Below are 21,003 nucleotides of genomic sequence, written 5' to 3' on the forward strand. Positions count from 1 at the left end.
GCTATCGCTTTTGCTCCTAAAGGAGCAAAGCAAAGGAAAAATGCCCTATGCTTCTGGGACTTAGCAAGAAAGTCCAGGAACAGGTCAGAAAAAGAGTGATTTGTAAAGACTATGTTGGCAGGGAGGATGGCCTACTTTATAGTGAGTCAAAGAATCCGTAGCCTGGTTCTAGCAAAAGGCTAGTGGTTCAATTAGTGCAAATGAATTTCCTCTTGTTACTTGCCCAAGTGCCTGGGGCAGGACACCTCATCATTAGAAAGACCCAGGATAGTTTAGACCCCCTGGTTCTACAGGGCAGTGGTGTACAGAGAAAAAGAGGTTCTGTAGAACCTAACTCGCTTGCCAAGTGAGTGCTAAGTCAGGAGGCAGGACTAAGGCACCAATAGTGCTCCTACCAGTTATGGGTGTTCCATTTGAGTGGGTTGGGAATAGACATTTTTCATCCATTCAACCCTTACTCACTATCAGGCAACAAGTATATCTTGGTTGTGGTGGATCATGCCAAAAAGTATCCAGAGGCAATACCTCTGAGGAGCATGACCACAAAGGTAGCAGGAACAGCTCTCCTGGGGGTCTCCTCTAAGTTTGGATTTCCAAGAATGTTCATCTCTGACTGAGGAACCAACTTTATTTTGTCATACATAGGAGAGGTTTGGGAGCAAACTGGTGAGAGCTATCACTTCTCAACCCCAAGAAATGACCTATTTGGTGAAGCAGTTCAACAATCCACAAAGACTGATTGGACCTCTGCCAAAGAGCCTCAGGAGGACGAAGGGTCTTGACCTCCATGGCTCCTGTTCACCTACAGAGAAATTCCACAGAAGGAAGCAGAGTTCAGTCCCTTTGAACTTCTGCATGGCTACTCATTTTAATCAGAACAGGGTGGGAAGGAACCTCCAAGTCTCTACAGAAGGAGGTGGTGGACTATGTGATTAGCCTCAGGAAGCTGATGGCACAATAAGAGTCAGGCAAGCCAGGAACTTATGCAAGACCGGTATGACCAGAAATCCGCGATGACTAGGCATCAGGGAGGTCAGGAGGTGTTTGTGCTAAAGCCTTTGTGCCCCAAGGTCTTGTAAGTCAAACCATGTGGGCCATACAATGTAGTACAGAAGATTTCAGATGTTTGACTGCTTGGAGGATGCATGTGTCACAGGGGAACCAAGGAGGGTGTTCCATGTGAACTAGCTGAAGCCTTGCCTTCTAAAAGACTACACAGTCAACGTCATGGCTACAGCAGAGCAGGTTGAGGAAGACTGTGAGCCTCTTCCTGACCTGCTGCACGGTGAAGGATGGCATCTGCGTCCCATTTGTTTATAAGTGACATAAGCGGGGTCCCGGTATGATCCCTATAGTGCCATGTTATGAAGTAGCAGCCTATTCCCATGGTTAGTACAGACTGAATGACTGAATGAGTAGGGGGGTTGGTGCCTATTATGGACCACTGGGCACAGAGTATGTGTTGCATCATGTAGAACTGCAGGTATTGACCCCTGGCGAGGACGAATTAATGAGGTGATTGATGGTAAGGATTTGACAGTCTTGGAACAAGTCACCTACCATAGTCAGATAGTAGTTTTGCCAGGTTGTAAGGTCTCTGGTTGAATATAAGTTGGAAGGGAGTAGGAGGCCCTGTAGTGGTAAAGTGGGTGCGTACAGGACTACCTGGGGGGTAAAGTCAGAGATAGGGGCCTGCTTGAGCGTGAAGGAGACTCTGGAGGTTTGTGTGAGTGAGGGAGCCTGTGTCCATGCACGTTTCAGCCAGGTTGTGCTGTGCCAGCCATCTTGAGACCCATTGGAGTTGGGCTGCCAGGAAGTAAGCCTCAAACAAAAGCGAACCAAGGCCACCCTTCTCCACTGGTAGCTGTGGTTTTTGCAATGCAATGTGGAGGCATTTGTAGCCCCATATGAGCTCTCTGAGTAGCGTGTCTAGATCCTGGAAGAAACTGCAAGGAGGTATGATGGGAAGGTTGGCAAAGTAATAAAAAAGGCGGGGAAGTATAATCATTTTCAAGATGGCTATTTGGCCTGTTGAGGCCAGTGGCAGTGTTTTCCAGTATTGAACAGTATTTTACGGCCAGACAGCCCTCGAAGAGGTCTGCAGGGGAAAGATATAACCTGGGTATCTAATGGTGTCGCTCCTCCACTCTAGCCGCTGCCTGGCCAAGCAAACTTCAACAGGGGGCAGGGAACCTCCAAAGGAGAACATGCTGGATTTACACCTGTTAACACATAGTCCAGCTACATGTGTGGAGGAGTATACACTGGCACAGACAGTAGAGAAAGGTCCATGTGTATGTCTCTAATGCAGCAGAGTAGATTATCTACACAAATGGAGAACCACATGAGTTGTACTTCCCAGGGGTATCCACCAGGCTTCCTCCTACAACCGGATCCGAGCAGCTAGTGGTTACAATGAGAGTGCATTCAGCCCATCCTTGTTATTGGCTATAATTAACAATTTGGAATTCAAGCCTGGCACCGATGACTAAACTTTTGATAGCGGACATCCATCCCTCTTGGGAGAGCTACACAGTGATGGGAAATCCATAGATAGGCCAGCCTGTAGGCAACCTTTTGCGATGACTAAGGGTGTGGAGCTTCAATTTAACCAACTGCTAAACTGGGCTAACTCCAGTGCAGTCAAAGAAAAGAGTGGCAGGGATAAAACTGTTGGAGTAGCTTGTCTCTCAAGGATCCACCAGAAAAGGTATCCCCCACCTCATTGTTACAGGCCCACATACACAGAAACATAAATATGAAGCGAAATGGAAACTTAATCTAGATAGGTCATCACAGGAAGATACCCAGACAATAAAAACAATACAAAAAATGAATGTTTGTAAAAATCTCACTAAGCGATATTTTACGCTGATATGATTACACACCATGTCTGGGACCTCTGAACTGTGCTGGAAGGGTTGTGGGGAGAGGAATTTATATTTTCATACGTGGTGGTCGTGCAAACATGTGAAAAGGTTTTGGGCAGCAATCCTCCAACAGATATGCCAGAGATGTGCTATGGAGCTACAACTGGACCCCTTCGTGTTACTTTTCTGCAACTTTTGAGAAGGATCAGAGTACCCATGGACTATGCCCAGCGGTAAACTTCTAATCTGTTTTCTTTTAGCAGCAAGGCTCACAATTACACTTACCTGGATATAAACCAAGCATCCGAGATTGGCAATTGGTGGACAAGAATATGGCATATTTATGCAATGGAACATTTATCTGCCATAGTGGTGAATAAAATTAAACGTTCTAAAAGATATGGCCCCTTTTAAAACATACATTAAGAAGAAAGGAGATCCTGATTAGGGGGGGGGGGACTCTCAACTTCTGAGAGTAAGCTGGAGCCTTCCAATTACAAATAGTATTGTTTACAGCCTCCTGGCTATCTATATAATTGAATGATGGTGTTATATCTAACAACGCTGTACTATCACCCTGGATGTAAAACTTTAAAATAAATATAAAGATAAAAAACAGAAAAAATAGTAGGCTCCAGAAGTGGTAATGGAGATTTGGTTCTCTGCTCCTACTTAATACTATTGATCATATATTTCTTAGTTAAAATGTGTGAGAATCTTATTAGGTCAGTGTAATTTTGTTATATCAAATCACTGTAATTCTAGGAATAACGAGGTCTGGTATTGGAGTCAAGAGTTCTGTGCACAGTGGCAGGTAATAAAACCATAAGTGAGAACTTCATAGATCAGTTAGACAGCGAGCAAGGTTTCAAGCAGTGTGTTCAGAATAGGAGGGCCATAACAGCAACATAGACACGCATGCCTCTAACACACACCCTCTTCTGCCCAGTCACCCACAAACACACCCTCACCCACCCCATACAGTTCCCCATTATGTGAGGTAATACCACTGAATACATTACAATATGCTAGAGTGAACAAGTAAACAATTCACTTACATCGTCATCATCTTTAGCTCCCTGCTTTGCTTCTTCTGCTTCCATCTTAGCTCTTAGAAAAAATAAAAACAATGTAAAGTTACTAAGAATCCAATCAAATATTTTTCCTAAAACAACATGTCAGTCAGTCATTCAAAAATGTAGAAACTGCTGAACTTTTATTTATCTAGACATCCCACGCACTTTGCAGGTTGATTTGGCGTATTTAATGTTATATACTATTCAAATTACAGGTGGCTAAAGACCAGAGAATACCAAAGTGCTAGATTCGGAAGCACAGCTGTAGTAACACCTTGTACTGAGCGATGGACTTATGACTTAAATTACTTTTTTTTAAGTTTATGATGTGTCATGTGTAAGCAAACTAAAAATGGTACTCCAATGAGTCTGAATTGTTTTTGTCAAAATGCAAACAGGATGCCTCAGTTACATACCAGTACCCTTTATTACAACTCCTGTTCTCTTTGTCCCAGTCCTTACTCAACAAGGGTGATGATCACCCTGGATACAAGAAACTACACTATTACATTGTTAGCTGGGAAAATGGCCTCACAGAGCAGGGAGACCCTCCAGGTGTACAGCAAGGCCCTGAACCAGAGACGCACTCTTCCTGTGGTTTGCAGAGGCTTGGGACTCAACTGGTAGAAGCATTAGCCCTGGGGGCAAACAAAAATGGTAGGCTGTAAGCATTAGGACCCAGGGAGCCTGCTGGGGGATGGAGACTGGGACTGCAGGCAGAAGACCCACCCAATCCTGAGCTACTGCACACCCCAAACAAACAACAGACTCTGGGGCCTCTGCCGTGCTCAAAGGGGGCCTCCCTACCCCCCCAGATTTGGAGGGGAATGCTGCAGCACCCGCAACCAGGGAGGGTACTAAGACCTCACTGGTAGCTTTCAAAACAGAAATGAGCAACCAGGCTTTGGAACATCTCGGACTGACCACAAACACGTAGTAGGACAACTAGACATGGTGGTGTCTGCTGCAGACAGAGTGCAAGAGCGAGATGAGCTGCCGATATAGGTGGACGAACTGAAGAAGTGTTGTCAACGGCTGATGAGTACGTTGGGAAGATGGAGAATACAGATTGCACTGCAACAACATGTGCATTAAGGGTATCCCGGACATGGTCTAACTCCAAGAGCCGAATCAATAAGCACAGGATTTGTTTTGTACACTGCTCCAGGGCCTGGAGAACCTTCAGATTTAACTTAACCGCAATCACCTGATATTCAGTACTCAGCACAAGCTCACCCCAGATGTCTTCACCAGAGTCCACTACTTACGGTAGGTTGACGTCAAGAAGGTGACACAGCTCAGATCGGGGCTCCACCCTGACTCTATACCAAAACATCTCAGCCCAGACCCTGACCAAACGAAAATCCTACTGACTAGCTCCTGTCCCAAGGGCATCCCATACTGGTGGGCTTCTTGGTGTGCCTCTGTTGCTACTTCAATGGCAAGCACCCCTCAATCTCCTACAGGGATAAGACAACAGCCCTCTTTAGGCTCAGGGACAAACAGGACTTAACCAACCAACAATGGGACCTCCACAGGCCCGCATGGCACCAACAACAAACAAGAAAGTCTGAATGTAAGGAAGCATGCAGAGCTCAAAGGGAACAACGGCAACAACAATGAACCCCAGATGATATCTTACATCCGCATAATTCTTGAACATGAATTAAAATGACCCATGAGTGGGCTGTGGAATTAACAAACGGACCAGCATTCGGATCATCTAGCCCTATTCTGCAGTATCCAGCATATTTCCTGAGCGCCATGTGAAAAAGCAGCCCTATCTATTTGCAACAAAGGGCAGAAATGTTTTCCAACTGCATTTGAACATGGTGAGGGGAGTAAGGGGAGAGGGTTCTCTCCTGGCTCCAAGAAGCTGGCCCTCAAGGTGGATGACAAGGTTCATTTCCATCCCAGACAGCATGATGGGGACCCACAAAGGAAGAACAATGGCCCTGTTAACCATGGAACCAGGGGATTCAGTGGAAGATCTCTCACTATGAATTGTTCCATTGCTGATGTGGGAAGCTGGCTCGCTATCTGATGTACTAAAAAAGAGCACACTGTGCAGATAGTCCAGTGGACCCCTATTTGTTTTATAGAGGCAAAAGTTGCTAATACTAACAATCTCTTTTGTGGTAGTGTGGGAGAACAGATAGGCTTATCAGAGAGCAGTCCTAAACATTTGCTGTACTCACAGAGGTAATAAATGAGACACACTCGGAGTAAATCCGAGACCAAATGAGAAAAATAACACTTTTTCTATATATTTTGAAACCAAGAACTTTGTTCAAAATTAAGTACTTGTAGTGAAAATAAGTATTTTTGACCACTGACTTTGTGTTTCACCACTGGGCATATTAGTTGTTCAATGTTCACCAGTTGCAGATTACATTTTGTGTTCAGTTTTGCTGCCTATTGGCGTTATCGTGGCGTTAGACATTGCAGTTGAGACATTGCAGATGAGCTGTGTTTTTCCACATGGTAAACTAAGCTTGTGTTTTTCAAATTTTCTCTTACCGAACACGACAGCTTGATAAGGAAGTGCATATTTTGTGTTTTTCTTTAGTGCAGGGAAGAAGTTGGCCTTGGAAGAAGGAGCCTTGAAATCTTGGCCAATTTTCAAGATTGTTTCTTCCAACTCTGACCTACAGTAGCCAGCATGTTTTGAATATTTACATCTGAGAGGGATGGGCCTTTATGGAGGCTTTTTCCATGATTATTTAAGCTACAAAAAGGTGTCCCTGGGCAGCAGCGAGGGGAATTTCCAAGACTTCAGTCAGGATTGGACGTCATATGTCTGACATTTTCCCGTGAGAGTGGAAATCTCTTCCTCACAGTTGAACAGGGGTCATCAACTTGCTGGCATGAGAAAGATGAAGAGCATTGGCAGGCCAGACGGTGATGAATTTTGACTTTATTCTTTGCTTTGGAATTATGCTATAATATAATCACATATATTTGCTGTGTACATTGCAGCTGAGAATCACTTTGATATATTTTCCTTTCATTGCTGTGACTATTTTTAAACGTATGCCTCCGACCTACTAATCTCCTTTTTCAGGAACCTCGTGGTGAAGTAATAATAAATGTCTTCTTTAAACTAAGAAGTGCATTCCAGAGATTTTTGTCAGCTCGGTCATTAGTGAAAGCAAAACAGTACTGTTTTTGCTACGTATATTCACAGGTAAGTAAAAAGTTCAAACCTGTGTGCCTTTACACACAATGCAATTCAATGGACAGAAAAGTCTAAGATGCACAAAGATAGATACAGCCCGTTTCAGGGGTTCACCTTTAGGGTTTGGAGTTGTGGTGGGCCAAGGTGCAAATTACTACCAGCAGTTCATCGGTAGGTGCCTGGGTTTCACCAGGAGCAAGGTTTCTGGTGAGGTGGTAGCTGGGCATGCTACAGTGAAGGGGGACCACCTGGAAACAGGCTGCACAGGGGGACTTGGGGACAAGTCAAAGAGCTCCCAAATTGGAGCTTGGGTCACAAGGGGTCTTGGAACAAGGGGGAACACTCGGTTCTTTGGAACCCGGGGCGAGTGGCTCGGGTGCAGAGTGGTGAGAGCGGCCGCGCTGGTGTGCCAAGGCTTGTCACGGTTAGGGGTCAATAGCTGGCAGGGGCAAAATCAGGACTGCTGGGTCACTTATGAAGTGGGCCTCAGTGGTGCTGATGTACCTCGCACAGCTACTCAGTCCTGGGGCGGTGGGAATCCTGACTGGACTCTCACTGTTGGTGCTCAGTGCAGGGCATCCGGTACCCCAGGGGTTAGTGCTGCACAGCTCTGATTGGTCCTGTTGTGTCTTCATACTTGGTGGGGAGACAGATCTGGTCATCCTGGTTGTCTGCAGCGTCATTCGTGCCAAGGAGCTGCAAGGTGGTGGACCCAACTCTGCTCGTCAGTGCCTACGGTCTGCAGGAAAGTAGCTCTTCTACTCCAAGGGAGAATGGCAGCGATTTTCGAGGTATTGGCAGGCTACCCGAGGCTACAGTAGTTCTCCAGCTTGCAGGACGAGTCACTCTGTTGCGACTGTTGAGAGAGTTGCACGCAGGGTTTCGTGCCAGAAGCCCACAGCTCTTCTGCTGTTCTCGGCAGGCAGGGACTCTTCTTTGTCCTTCTCTTGATCTGTTGAATCGGAGTTCTTGGGTTCAGGGTTGCCACCTGAATACTCAATTTAGGGGCTTTAAAGGGACTGACAGGTATCAACCAATGGGTTGCCTACCTTTACAGTGGCTATACCCTCTATGTAACCACTCTAGTAGGAAGTGGGCATAACACTGACTCTAGAATGCTAATTCCAACCAAAACAAGATGGAGTAATTGGAAAACTGTTGTCCACATCAGCTAGTCCAGCTAGTCCACCTTAGGGGTGCGGCTGGCATGATATGGGGCACACCTCCTAATCTTACTAATTTCCCACCTGTCTTGCTGCCAAGAAGTGGGGGTCAGGACATGTGGGGTGTAGGAGGCTGGCCTGGTTTGTAGTGGGTACCTATGGTACTTACACCTTATACCAGGTCCAGTTATCCCCTAGTAGTGAAATGTAAGCAGTATCTAGAAGCCAGGCTTTCTATAGGTAGCTGTGGATGAGCAGTCAAGGCTTATTCAAGAAAAATGCAAAGCTAATGCAATACCACTGTAGTCACACAGCACTCACACACATGAAATAAAATACTCAGTGTTACAAAAATAAAAAGTACTTTATTTTGGTGACACAAATGCCAAAAATACCATAGAGGCAATACTCGTTTACGAGGTAAGTAATACCCAAATTATATACACTAGTATGCAGAAATAGGCATAAAAACAGTTAGAAAACCGTGCACTTAGTGAAAATCACAATAGTTAGAAATAGGCCTAGGGGGAGCACAAACCATATACTAAGAAAGTGAAATGTGAAAGTCGGTTTCCCACCTAGGTAAGTGTAGTGTATAGAGGGGAGCTGGGAGTACTAGAAAACCCCAAAAGTAAGTACTAGAACCCACCCTAGTGACCAGGAAAGCAGGAGTAAATCACAGTAAGTTTCCTAGAACACACACACAGAAACGAAAAGAAGGATAATGCAAGAACCAGAAGAGACTCCAAGACACCAACAGTGGATTCCTGGACCAGAGGACCTGTGGAAGAAGGGACCAGGTCCAAGAAGCACAGAAGAGTCCAGGAAGAACAGGAGCCCCCCTGCTAACTCAGAAGAAGGTGCAAATGAAGAACCACAGGTGAAGAAGAACAGTCAGTACTGCACCCAAGAAGACAAAGTCAGGTTCCTGGAGGATGCAAGTGATGTCCCATGCCAGATGAAGAACTGCAGTCTGGTTTGCGTCGCTGCAGTCCGCCAACAAGACTTGGCACACGAAAAAGCTTGTGGTTAGCGGAAAATGGCGCTGCCTGGGACCAGGAAGGACCAGGTGGACTCTACCCAGGAGGAGGAATCAGAGGGGGCCCTCAGCAACTCAGAGATCCCACAGAATACCAGGCAGCGCACACAGGAGTCCCACAGCATGGGGACAAGGAAGTTGCAGAAGAGGACCACGCAGCACTACGACAAAGGCTACCATGCCGCCGGAGAACCACTCAGGAAGCTGTGCGTCGCAGGATAGAGTGCTGGGGCCGGAGCTACAAGATGCACAAAGGACTTGGAGGAAGGATGCCAACAAGCCTTGGCAGCTGCAAAACACGCGATGCAAGGGGGTACTGTCTTGTGTGGGAAGGCAGGCTTTTACCTCCACCAAAGTTGGACAGTTGGAAGAAGGGACCGTCAGGACCACTTCAGTACACCACCCCTGATGCAGGATCCACGCAGTTGGTGTCTGCTGAAGCAGGGGAGTGACTCCTTCACCCCAAGGGAGATTCCTTGCTCTTCTGGTGCAGGCTGAAGACGCGCTGTCCTCAGAGGATGCATGATCGGGAAACAGTTGCAGCTGCTGGCAGGAGCTGAAGATACAATGTTGCAGAAGGCGTCTTGCTTCTTTGTTGCCACTTGTAGAGTTACTGGAGGGTCCAGAAGCAATTTATTCAGTGAGAAGTCGAGTAAAGGATGCAGAGGATTCCTGCTGGAGTCTTGCAATCCGAATCTGAAGAACCACCCAAAGGAGAGACCCTAAATAGCACTATAAGGGGGATTGGTCACCTAACCAGGTAAGTATCTATCAGGGGAGGGCTTTGACGTCACTTGCTGGCACTGGCCACTCAAATGCTCCCAGAGTTCTCTGCCAACTTGGAATACTCTATGGCAAAACCCAGGGACCCTCTGCAGGAGCTCTGAGCACCAACCCCTGTGGTGGTGATGGACAGGGAAGTGGTCACTCCACTTTCCTTTGTCCAGTTTCATGCCAGAGCAGGGATTGGAGGTCCCTGAACTGGTGTAGACTGGTTTATGCACCAAATGTGCCCTTCAAAGCATTGCCAGTAGCTTGGGGAGGATACCCCACCCCAGCCTGTAACACCTATTTCCAAAGGAAGAGGGTATAACACCCCTCTTGCAAAGGAAATCCTTTGTTATGTCATCCTGGGTTTGAGCTTCCCAAGCAACAGGAGGGCAGAAACCTCTCTGGGAGGTGGCAGCAGCTGGGACTGCCTGCAAAACCTCAGAAGGCTGAAATGGCAATACTGGAGGTTCTTTAAGCTGCCCCCAAAGTGCAAGAAATCATACAACCAATGCTTGCAAAAGCCTTGGGGTATGATTCCAACATGTTTGATACCAAACATGCCTATGTTTGGAGTTACCATTATGTAGCTGGACATAGATAGTGACCTATGTCCAGTACATGTGTAAAATGGCATCCCTGCACTCACAAGGTCTGGGAAAATGGTCCTGGAGGTCACGTGGGCACCTATGCTACTGCAGGGGTGCCCTCTCACACAGGTACTTTGCACCTTACCCTCAGGGCTGGAGGGCCTGCCACAGGGGTGACTTATAAGTAACCTGGGGCAGTGTACATGGCAGTGAAGATGTGCTTGCAACTTTCACGCAGGCTGCAATGGCAGTCCTGCAGAAGCCTTTGCATGGATCCCTATGGGTGGAAAAATATATGCTGTTGTAGCCCATAGGGATCCCCTGGAACCCCAATGCCCTGGGTACCTAGGTACCATATACTAGGCTCTTATAAGGGAGCACCAGTATGCCAATTGTGAGTGAAATCCAGACTTTTGGGATTAGCAGGATCCCAGTGAACACAGTCAAGCACACCGACATCAGACAGAAAATGGGGGTAACCATGCCAAGAAAGAGAGTACTTTCCTACAGGGGGTGGTTGTCTCCACCATCGAGAGTGCATAACAAAGGTGGCTTGGCCCTTGAAGCTTCCCGCGCTGAAATGCATATCCCAGAGCAGACTTTGTTCCTGGTTTCCGAAGGCTTTCACCTCCAGAGGTCAGAAACATGTATAGTGGCAGATGTGGTTGAGACGAGGGGGCACCTCTAAGGTTCCCTCTGGGGGCATGTGCTAATATATCCATCTTTGGATTCAGGGAGAGTTCAGTAATACAGGAATTTTGATATCAAACATCCCTAGTTTTGTGAAGCTATCAAAATAGCTGGGGAACTTGTACTAGCCATTATCCAGCACATTCATTTAAAATAGCTTCCATATCCACTTATTATGTCCAAGAATCGACAAACATATAGCAGGGGCATATTTGCTCATGCAGTTCTCACATGAGATATAGAGCACCCTGCCACAGAGCTGGAAGGCATTTGGTAGGGGTGACTTACAAATATAACATGCAGTGGTAGGAGAAATGTCTCACAGGGATGTGTGCCAAGTAGTGTTTTAACATTTGTCTGCACCACAACACGCAGCCTGCAATGGCAGCACTGTGTGTATTTGATGAGGGGTCACTCAGGGTGGAATAACTCATGCTGCAGCCTTTAGGGACCGCCTTTAGTGTCCTAGGTACCATGGGTACCATTAACTAGGGACTTACAGAGGGAACTAAAGGTTATACTAGTTGGAGGAAACAATTGTACAATTTCAGGAAGAGATCTGGCACTGGGGACCTGATTAGCAGGAATCTAGTGCACTTTCAGTTGAAAGCACATCATGTATCAGGCAAAAAAGTAGGGGTAACCATGCCAAAAAGGGACGCTTTCTTACAGTTGTCTTAGGTTTCAATTATTTTCTTTGTTTATAGGTTTGGCCAGGAATGCAATACTATTATCCTAGTGCTGCTAACGAAAGGTACCCATGGAAATGCACAGGTCCCTGGGGTGGGGGGAGGGAGGATTGACTCAATGATCTAGACTGACAAGGTCAGTGCAGAAGAGACACAGACTAACAAATGTAACCCCTAAAGGTGCAGGGCCTTGATTCTCCAGCAGAAATCCTTACTCCACTGGCTCCACACAAAAGGACCAATGTGGAACTGTTGTAGGAGACGCACCTTCTACCCATAGATGTGTAAAGGTGCCTATCACCTCATTACCCACACCAATATCACTCCAATTAAGACTCTAAAACTAAGGGAATAGCTATCTTAATCGATAGGGAGACCCCTTTTTATGGTGCACTCTACCCACAGGTATGCCAAGGGGAGGGTGATGCTGGTCACTGGATTCTTAGGTGGGATGGAGGCGACATTGGCATCTGCACATGGCCCAAAAGATCAGTGCCAGTTCTGTTCCTGTTTTTTTTTCCCGTTACATAGAACAGCAGTCCCTGGATGGTCTCATCCTGGGATGGGACTTCAACACAGCACTTATGCCGGACATAGATAGAACCCCTTTCTCGTGGAAACCTCCGATTTCCCTCCCCAGCCTCCATATCCCAGGGCCTTTAAGACCTACAAATGGCAGATGTGTGGTGCTTGCACCATACAGGGGAGAGGGATTTAATGTTTTAATCGACTATTCACAGGTCTGACTACTCCCAATACTAGAGGAATGTTCCCCCGGGTGAATTCCTCTAGTGTACGCACTAGGGTTCTCTCAGATCATGCCCCAGTGTTTATGTCACTACAGGCCTCTCCTCCAGAGTCACCTCCACACAGAATATTTAAACTGATCAAAATATCTTTTGCGACCCTGTCCTAAGAGACAATATAAGAGATGTAGTAGAAATATTTCCAAGAGAATGAAATGGGAGTCTTGTCACTGGGCCTACTTGCAACAGAGGGAAGAACGTTTTCTGACTACATTTTAACATGGGGCAGGACCCTCTGGCTCCAAGGGGCTGGCCGCCAAAGGAGAGTACAAGGCTCGTGTCCACCCCAGACAGGGTGGTGGGAACCCCAGGAAGAACTACGGCTCTGTCAACCATGGAAGCGGGGTATCTATAGGAAGACCTCTCACTATGGATTGCTCCATTGTGGTCTTATGTTTTGATTATTATTTCTGTCGATCAGTCATTTATGGATCAACTACACCAAAACAAGGTTGAAAGTGGTTACACAGGTCATAAAATAACTAATAACAAAGCCCTGGGGGTCCAGATGGGTTCCCAAATTCCTTCTCTAAGGTATTTTCTCGCCTCCTTTTCCCTCATTTAGAGTAGATATATAGCTCCTTTCTAGATGCCCGAATGGTTACTCCAATAATGATGGAATCTTATTTTGCTGGTTAAGTCAGCACCAGAATATACAACTGAAATTGTTTATTCTTGTGTCACTTTTACAGCAGTAGATGGGAACACACACAACTTTCATCATTACACTCCTGCTAACGCACCTGCACAATACAGAGCATCTGCATACTTAGAAATACCTCTATCTTATTAAGAACACCAAAATTGTCTTGATGGTGCCCTACCACATGTTGCACAATTCGTTAGAATAGGTGCTTTGAGCAATGAAGGTCCTGCATGGCCACAGCTGGCCACATATACACCACACCCTAATGCTAACACCTTTGCAGCAGCGGAAGGGCGCTGCCTGTATAATGATTGAGTACAAAGTTAAAGGCGCTTGATACAATTTAAAATGCAAACATTAAATACTGTCACAGCAAGGGCTCCTCCAGCACAACCACATTTGGCCACGGCAGGCATTAATCCTGCGACAATGCATTTTATCATCGGTAAGGTACCCACCAAACGCGAAGAAATTCTGTTTTGGTTAGCACAAAAATTAAGCGCTTTGGAAGTAGTGTTTCCACATATGGGATGCCCAAAATAAACATAAAATTCTAACAATGAGTTTGCCATTTGGGATGGTTTCCTCAGTGGACAACTGTGCCACATGGGGTGCAGTATTTGCTGCACTCTACACTACCGCACACGGTACACCAACACTTGCAAATCTTCCGGAAGTGCTGAAACAAATTCAAAATGAATACGGGGCTGCCTGGGGCCTAAATTTGGGGATGCAATTAATGAGCAACTTTCCCACAGTATCATCAATAATATTAAGTAACTTTAAATGCGGCTCTGGGATAGTCCTATTCAGGATTGGGAGCGCAAGCTGTCAAAGATTATCGCTGAGACCTACTCTAGTATAGGTCTGGATAGTTTGGGAGCCAGACCAAGTAAACCACAATCCAATAAGAATTTTAACAAGCAAGCAATGGATGGGTCTAAAAACGCTGGGATAAATACAAACAAAACAAAGATAATGTAAAATAGAGAGGAGAATCTCTGTGTCCGGAGACCTCTGAGAAACAATACAATTTAAGAAACAATTTAAGAAATAGGGATAGTTTGAAAACTCCCAATATATATCAATATATTGATACTCGCCAATCTCATTCCTTTCAGGACTCACCGGATAAACACAGTGAAAAAGGTGGGTATTCCGAACAACAAAACTATGTGAAATCAAGAAAAGATTCACAACGTTCCTCTGAACCTTCCATAAAAAAGGAAGAGAAACCAACCCAACAGAAACAACAATTTAAAAAGAGAAATGAGGTAGCTATTTCTGCCCAAAATGCTGTGCATGCTGGGAGCCTCAATAAAGAACATGAAGGGGACAGTGACTCTGCTAGACAGCGCAGCTTTGGTCACAGTAGTTCACCGGAATCTTCAAGAGCTTCTGGATGGGACTGCAACCAACACCTATTTATAAGTCGAAACGGAAGATAAACAAGCCCCCCCCCCGACACGGACAGAGTTTACACATTGAAATTCCAATTCGAAAAAGACATTGAGCATACAGTTAGAGTAAGATTCTGGATAAAATGTACATTGTGCTATGATATCCTACTGGCAGAAAAGGATTGTCACCAGAATTTGCCCGTAAACGTCTGTTCAGGGAAGAAGTTATTATGCCTTCTTTCTCACCTCATTCCTAGGTAATTGGGGAAGCCTATGCAGTAGACTGGGAAGTGGTGCAAGCCCCTACGCTGTATCGCAATCATGTGGGGGGGGACAGAGACTCGATACCACACTATATCTATTAGATCACAACAACAGCTTCAACCTCAATATCCCATTAAACATGAGGCTAAAGCACCAGTGATAGAAATACTCAAACCAGGGTGTGATTGAGCCCTGCGTTTCACCGATGAACAACCCCTTGTTTTCTGTAGCTAAGCAGGACCATTCTTATAGAATGGTCTTAGATAAAAGACACCTAAATAGTCATAAACCACATTTGCTATTCAAAATGCACACAGCACTAATTAATTTAGTGCACAATAATACAAAACGACCATGGATATTTCCAACAGGTTCTTCTACCAAAATACAATGCCTGAAAACAGGGACTTAAAAGCATTTAATGTATTAGGATTGCAGCAAAAATTTTGTGGGCTCCCACAGGGGTATAAGAACAGTTCTAGACTGTTCTCAGCACATGTAACATCCATTTTACACAAGACTGACTCCGAGGCATTGTCCTATGTAGATGATATCTACCTTATGGATGATGATCTCTTGGAACATTCAAGACTGGAATCCCGCATTGTTTTAGTGTTTGATGAAATAGGCTATAAATTCAATTTCAAGAAAACTAAAATTGCCTTTCTCAGAGTCCTGTTTTTTAGATACAAGTTTTCTGATGAAGTAAAGTCCCTGACGCCCCACTTTCTAGAAAAATCCACGTAATTACAACCACTAAATGCCATTAAAAAGCTGCATTATTGGGCTTTTTCAACTTTGGCAGAACCTACATTCCAGACTATGGTCAACGCATAAAACCATTGTATGATTTAATACGCCCGACTTTTCAAGTAAGTATTGGACAGTCGAATACACGTATTCCGAGAGCACTGCAGCAGGACATGATTGAAGCAAAACATTTACACACACTTGATAACAAAACAAATTTGGTCATCAGAGTAATTGCTGGGGCCATTCGATTCACCTAAGTAGCATTCAATGAAGGTACCATCGTAACACCGTACCTATAGCATAAAAACAAACCTGTATTCCACAGCTGAACAACATTTTGCTCAAATTGAAAAATTATTTCTGCTGTTCAGGTGCCTGTCATAAAAGAGATCTCTGGCCCAGGAGAAATGCATTATTGTCATAACCCCCATACCAGCTCTCAAGGCTGCTACAAAAAGTCAGCATCCCACACGCTAAAGCACTACATCTATGTTGGATCCAATGGGCAACGTCTCTGACTGCCACTGACATAGATTATGTTTTTGACCCCAAACACCAGACTCAGGAATTCCTTCAATATGAGCTTAAATACCCAGTATCAACAAATATTTTGCCTCTTGATCAATACCAAATATTATTTTATACTGATGGTTCAGCACAACCAGCTGTAGGCACAGACCAACAGTACTCCGCAGCCTTTGCAGTTGTGAGTGGTCTCATATAGGATGGCAAATTCCTTCCTCAGAATATTTACGCAAAGACCCTATGGGACTGCACTGCACAACTGGCAGGGCTTCAGCCTCGTGTACTGGCATGAGAATATATGGATCTGGAACAGCTAACACTAATAGTGTGTGATTCGTACTATTGTGTCTAGTCCTTTAATAAATATCTGCATTACTAAAATTGGGTTCGGAGATTCAAAAGAGAACACCATCAAACAGATTACTGTGGGGGAAAGTAGCAGATCTAAAAGACATGCTACCAGGTGCCCATGTAATCCATGCACTGGGCATAGGAAGGTGTAGGAATACATGATGCAGGCAATAACTTGGCTGATGAAGCAGCCAAATCAGCAGCAGCCACAGCTTCTGTTGCTACGATTACTCGTTCCAGAACGAGGTTGGATAATGAAGCACTGGCTGCTGTGAAAGCCTCAGCAGACGGCAAGCCCTTACCAAAGGCATATCCTGCCAAATACTCCTACCATATAAATGCACAGAGCATTGCCTTTGTAACAATGCCAGAGGTGGATGATCATGTAATCCCCAACCAGGATCAGAGACCAGAGTTGATAAAAGCAGGACATAAGGGAGCTGCTTCTCCCTATGCAGGTGTGGCGGCTACTATTTCCTTATTGCAAAAACGTTACTTGTGGCTAGGTCTACACAAACAGACCAAACTGTATGTCCTTTGTTGTGACATTGGTAAACAAATAAAATAATCCACCATCAAGCGCACACCACAGACACCCACCTACCTGCAAAAACGTTACTTGTGGTTAGGTCTACACAAACAGACCAAACAGTATGTACTTTGTTGCGTCATTGGTAAACAAATAAAATAATCCACCATCAAGCGCACACCACAGACACCCACCTAATTTCCAACAAACCGCTACAATGCATGTACCTGGACCATTGTGGTCCTTTGACAACTGATGGTGCTTACAAATACATCTTAGTTGCTGTTGACTCTTGCTCTTAATTTCTAGGGGTATGGCCACAACGATCAGCTGTCACTAAAACTGTTTTTAAAGATTTGCACGTCTTTATCGGGACAGGGTTTGCCTCAAGGGCATTCACAGGCACGATGGGGACGTCGGGAGGCCACTTGCATTACTCGTCTCCTTATCATCCCAAGGGTAACAGTATAGTGGAGCGAAAGAACTAAGACTTAAAGCAAATCCTTAAAAGAGAGAGTATTAGGAGCGGGTCATAGTTGGCTTAACCATCTATATGGAGTCCCAAGAGCACTTAGTAAGCTGCCTAGAAGGTCCCTGGAAGGGTGTACGTCTTATGAGGTTCTGTTCGGCATACCTATGTATTTCCAGGATCTTGAGGGCTCTAGCATGGTGACAGCAGACACCTTTTGACGTAAATGAATGTGTCACTGTCTTGCAGGAATTACAGCAGTTCCGTGAAGAAAACTCATCTGCATGTGTCGTGACCTTGGGAATAAGGGATGCACCAATAACACTGACCGGCTGGATTCCAAAAGTTGGGGGATTTGGTGTGAGAAAAGATTGCTGTGAAAAAAGAATTTAGCCCTTCATATCTAGCACCAATTGCAATTCTCTGAATACATTGTACCAGAACTGTCATCTAATGACCGCTGCCCCATTCTAAAGGAAACCACTTTGTCTCCATCAACAATGGCAAGCTACACCATATGGCCAATCCTACACTGCAGACCAAGAGGACTCCAGGTAATTCCCAAACCCCTCTCACTACCAACCAGGATGTACCTCTACAAGTTTTAACCAGCAATGCTGACAATTCCCAGAGTTTGGGGAGGGTGGAAAATGATATTTCATTAGTACCAGTGGCTTCTTCTGCGACAAACAACATCCACACTTCTGAACAGTGTTATTCAAACAACACAAACGGATGGCGTAGTTTACTACAAACCACTAAGGGACACATCTGTCAGTTCAACCTTTCCGACATCAACTCCAGTATTTGCACAAACTGCTTCTGGATATTTTGCCAACATCAATGTTTTTTACTGACTCTTCTACGTCTGCTGCAGTATCTGTATCAAGAGCAAGATCTTTTACCTTAAAATTAACTATATGGTTTGCACGTGCAACTATCTATGGGTCTTGTTAACTGTGCTTGCCTTTCTTCTATACGTTTGTTCGGTCATCATTTTCTTTTTGCTGATACATGGTCATTATCTTCCAGAACGCTCTGCTGTTGAACTGGTGCATGATGTCCTAAAACCACATTTGTCTTCATATAAGGTCCAAAGTGCCTTGTCTCTAGTGAACATTTCAGCTAACCTGACTCCTGATGGGACTGTCGGGATAAAGTATCATTTGCTGTCTTTGGGTCGACGGAGATCCTTCAAATACCATATGTATTTAAAGGTTTTATAGATATAACATTGGAAGTAGTTTTTCATGATTGGAAAGTAAAAACAGTTGATTCTGTGCTTTGAGTTTGAATATTATACTGTATTTGTAAGTGAAGATGTTTATCAAACAACTGCTAATTAAGGCGATACGTTCTGTTATATACACGCTCAACAACATTATTTCTACATAGATCAACATTATACAAAGTGGCAGGTTGTCTTCTTTATAACATGGACAAAGCCAACTAAGAGCTATTATGCTGTTAGGTCCGACGCTGCAAGTCCAAAAAGTGGTTGTGTTCCATGGCAATATGTTAGCTCAAAAGACCTGTTTGCCACATTTTAATTTAATGCCACAGCAACAAATAATGGCTAAGAAAGAAGTGAGTTATGACATGCTTCACATCAAAAAGTTAGAAAAGTTGCCTTTAACTGTTGAGGAAATACCATCTGCTGTCTTGTTAATTCTTAGGGTTATTAGCCTACCTATTTCCACACTTCAATTCACCTTGTGCTTGAAGCACGTTCCTCTATGCATATATGAAAGGCTAGGAGATAGTTACATTCATGAGATGTAGGAGCTGCCCTCCTTGTATATATGTTTCAATGGCATGAAAGAAGTCTTTCTAGCGGAAGAGTGTAGGAAAGTACCCTCTTTTTAGCATGGTTACCCCCGCCTTTTGTCTGCTATCAGCATGCTTTGACTGTTTTCACTGGGATTCTGCCATATCAGGACCCAAGTGATTGTGCTCTCTTCCTCTAAATGTGTTTGCCTAGGACTTGGCATACCCCACAATCAGCATACTGGTGCCCCCATATAAGTCCCTAGTACCATTACTCCGGTACCCAGGGCATTGGGGCATCAGGGGTTCCCTATGGGCTGCAGCATGTATTATGCCACCCAGGGGAGCCCATGCTAAATGTGCCTGCAGGCCTGCCATTGCAGCTTGCGTGAAAAGGTATATGCACCTATTCACTACAGGTCACTGCACCAAGTCACTGTAAGTGACCCTTATGGTAGGCCCTCCTAGCCCAGAGGGCAGGGTGCAGGGTGCAGGTGCCTGTGTCTAAGGGCCCCCCTGCATGAGCAAAGGTACCCCGTCGAACTCCAGCTCCATTTCACTGGGCTTCATAAGTGTGGGGGAAGCCATTTCACCCATATACTGGACACACTACCTGTGTCCAGTTACAGAATGGTAACTCCGAACCTAGGCATGTTTGGTATCAAACAAGTCAGAATCATACCCCAGTACTGATGCCAGTATTGGTCATATGATTCCATGCACTCTGGGGGCTCCTTAAAGGACCCCCAGCATTGCTCCTACCAGTCATCAAGGGTTTTCCGGGCAGCCACTCTGCTGCCTTCCTATAGACAGGTTGCAGCTCTCCTCCTGTTTGACCAGCTCAGGCAGCGGACGGCAGAACAAAGGATTTCCTGTGGGAGAGGGAAATAGGTGTGACATGCCTTGGGAGGGGTAGCCTCCCAAAGCCACCTGTATGCTTGAAGGGCACATTTGGTGCCCTTCTTATATAAACTAGTCTGCACAAGTCCACGGAGCCCGGGCCCATCCTCTAGTGTAAAACTGGACAAAGGAAAGGGGAGTGACCACTCCCCTGCCCATCACCACCCCAGGTGGTGCCCAGAGCTCCTTCAGTTGGCCACTTGGTTCTGCCATCTTGAATCCACAATGTGCAGAGGTCCCTTCGGAGCATCTGAGTGGCCAGGTCAGGTTGGTGACATCACAGCCCCCTCCTGATAGGTGGGCACCCTGGTAGGTGACCAATCCCCTTTCCTGCGCTAATTAGGGTCTGCCTCTGGGGTGGGTCCTCAGATTCGACATGCAAGATTACAGTAGGACTTCTCTGCATTGTTTACTTCATCTTCTGGCCACTGGAACTGCAATTGACTCCACAGGAACCAACAATCTGCAAAAATTTCAGACTCCTTCCACCAACTGCAACATTTCCCCGGCTGTGCATCCTCTGAGGTTGA

The 21,003-nt window shown here is 45.3% G+C and overlaps 1 protein-coding gene across 2 annotated transcripts in view; it reads right to left on the minus strand.

Annotated features, from left to right (window-relative positions):
* Positions 1-21,003, minus strand: part of SPAG9 (sperm associated antigen 9) — a 1,094,694-nt gene that overhangs the window by 814,925 nt on the left and 258,766 nt on the right. For both annotated transcript variants that reach the window (XM_069200034.1, XM_069200033.1), the window contains exon 11: positions 3,929-3,980. In XM_069200034.1, coding sequence (XP_069056135.1) covers positions 3,929-3,980 — 52 coding nt within the window. The remainder of the gene's footprint in view (positions 1-3,928; positions 3,981-21,003) is intronic.

This window comes from Pleurodeles waltl, chromosome 7 (genome assembly GCF_031143425.1).
Source record: "Pleurodeles waltl isolate 20211129_DDA chromosome 7, aPleWal1.hap1.20221129, whole genome shotgun sequence".
Classification (NCBI taxonomy): domain Eukaryota; kingdom Metazoa; phylum Chordata; class Amphibia; order Caudata; family Salamandridae; genus Pleurodeles; species Pleurodeles waltl.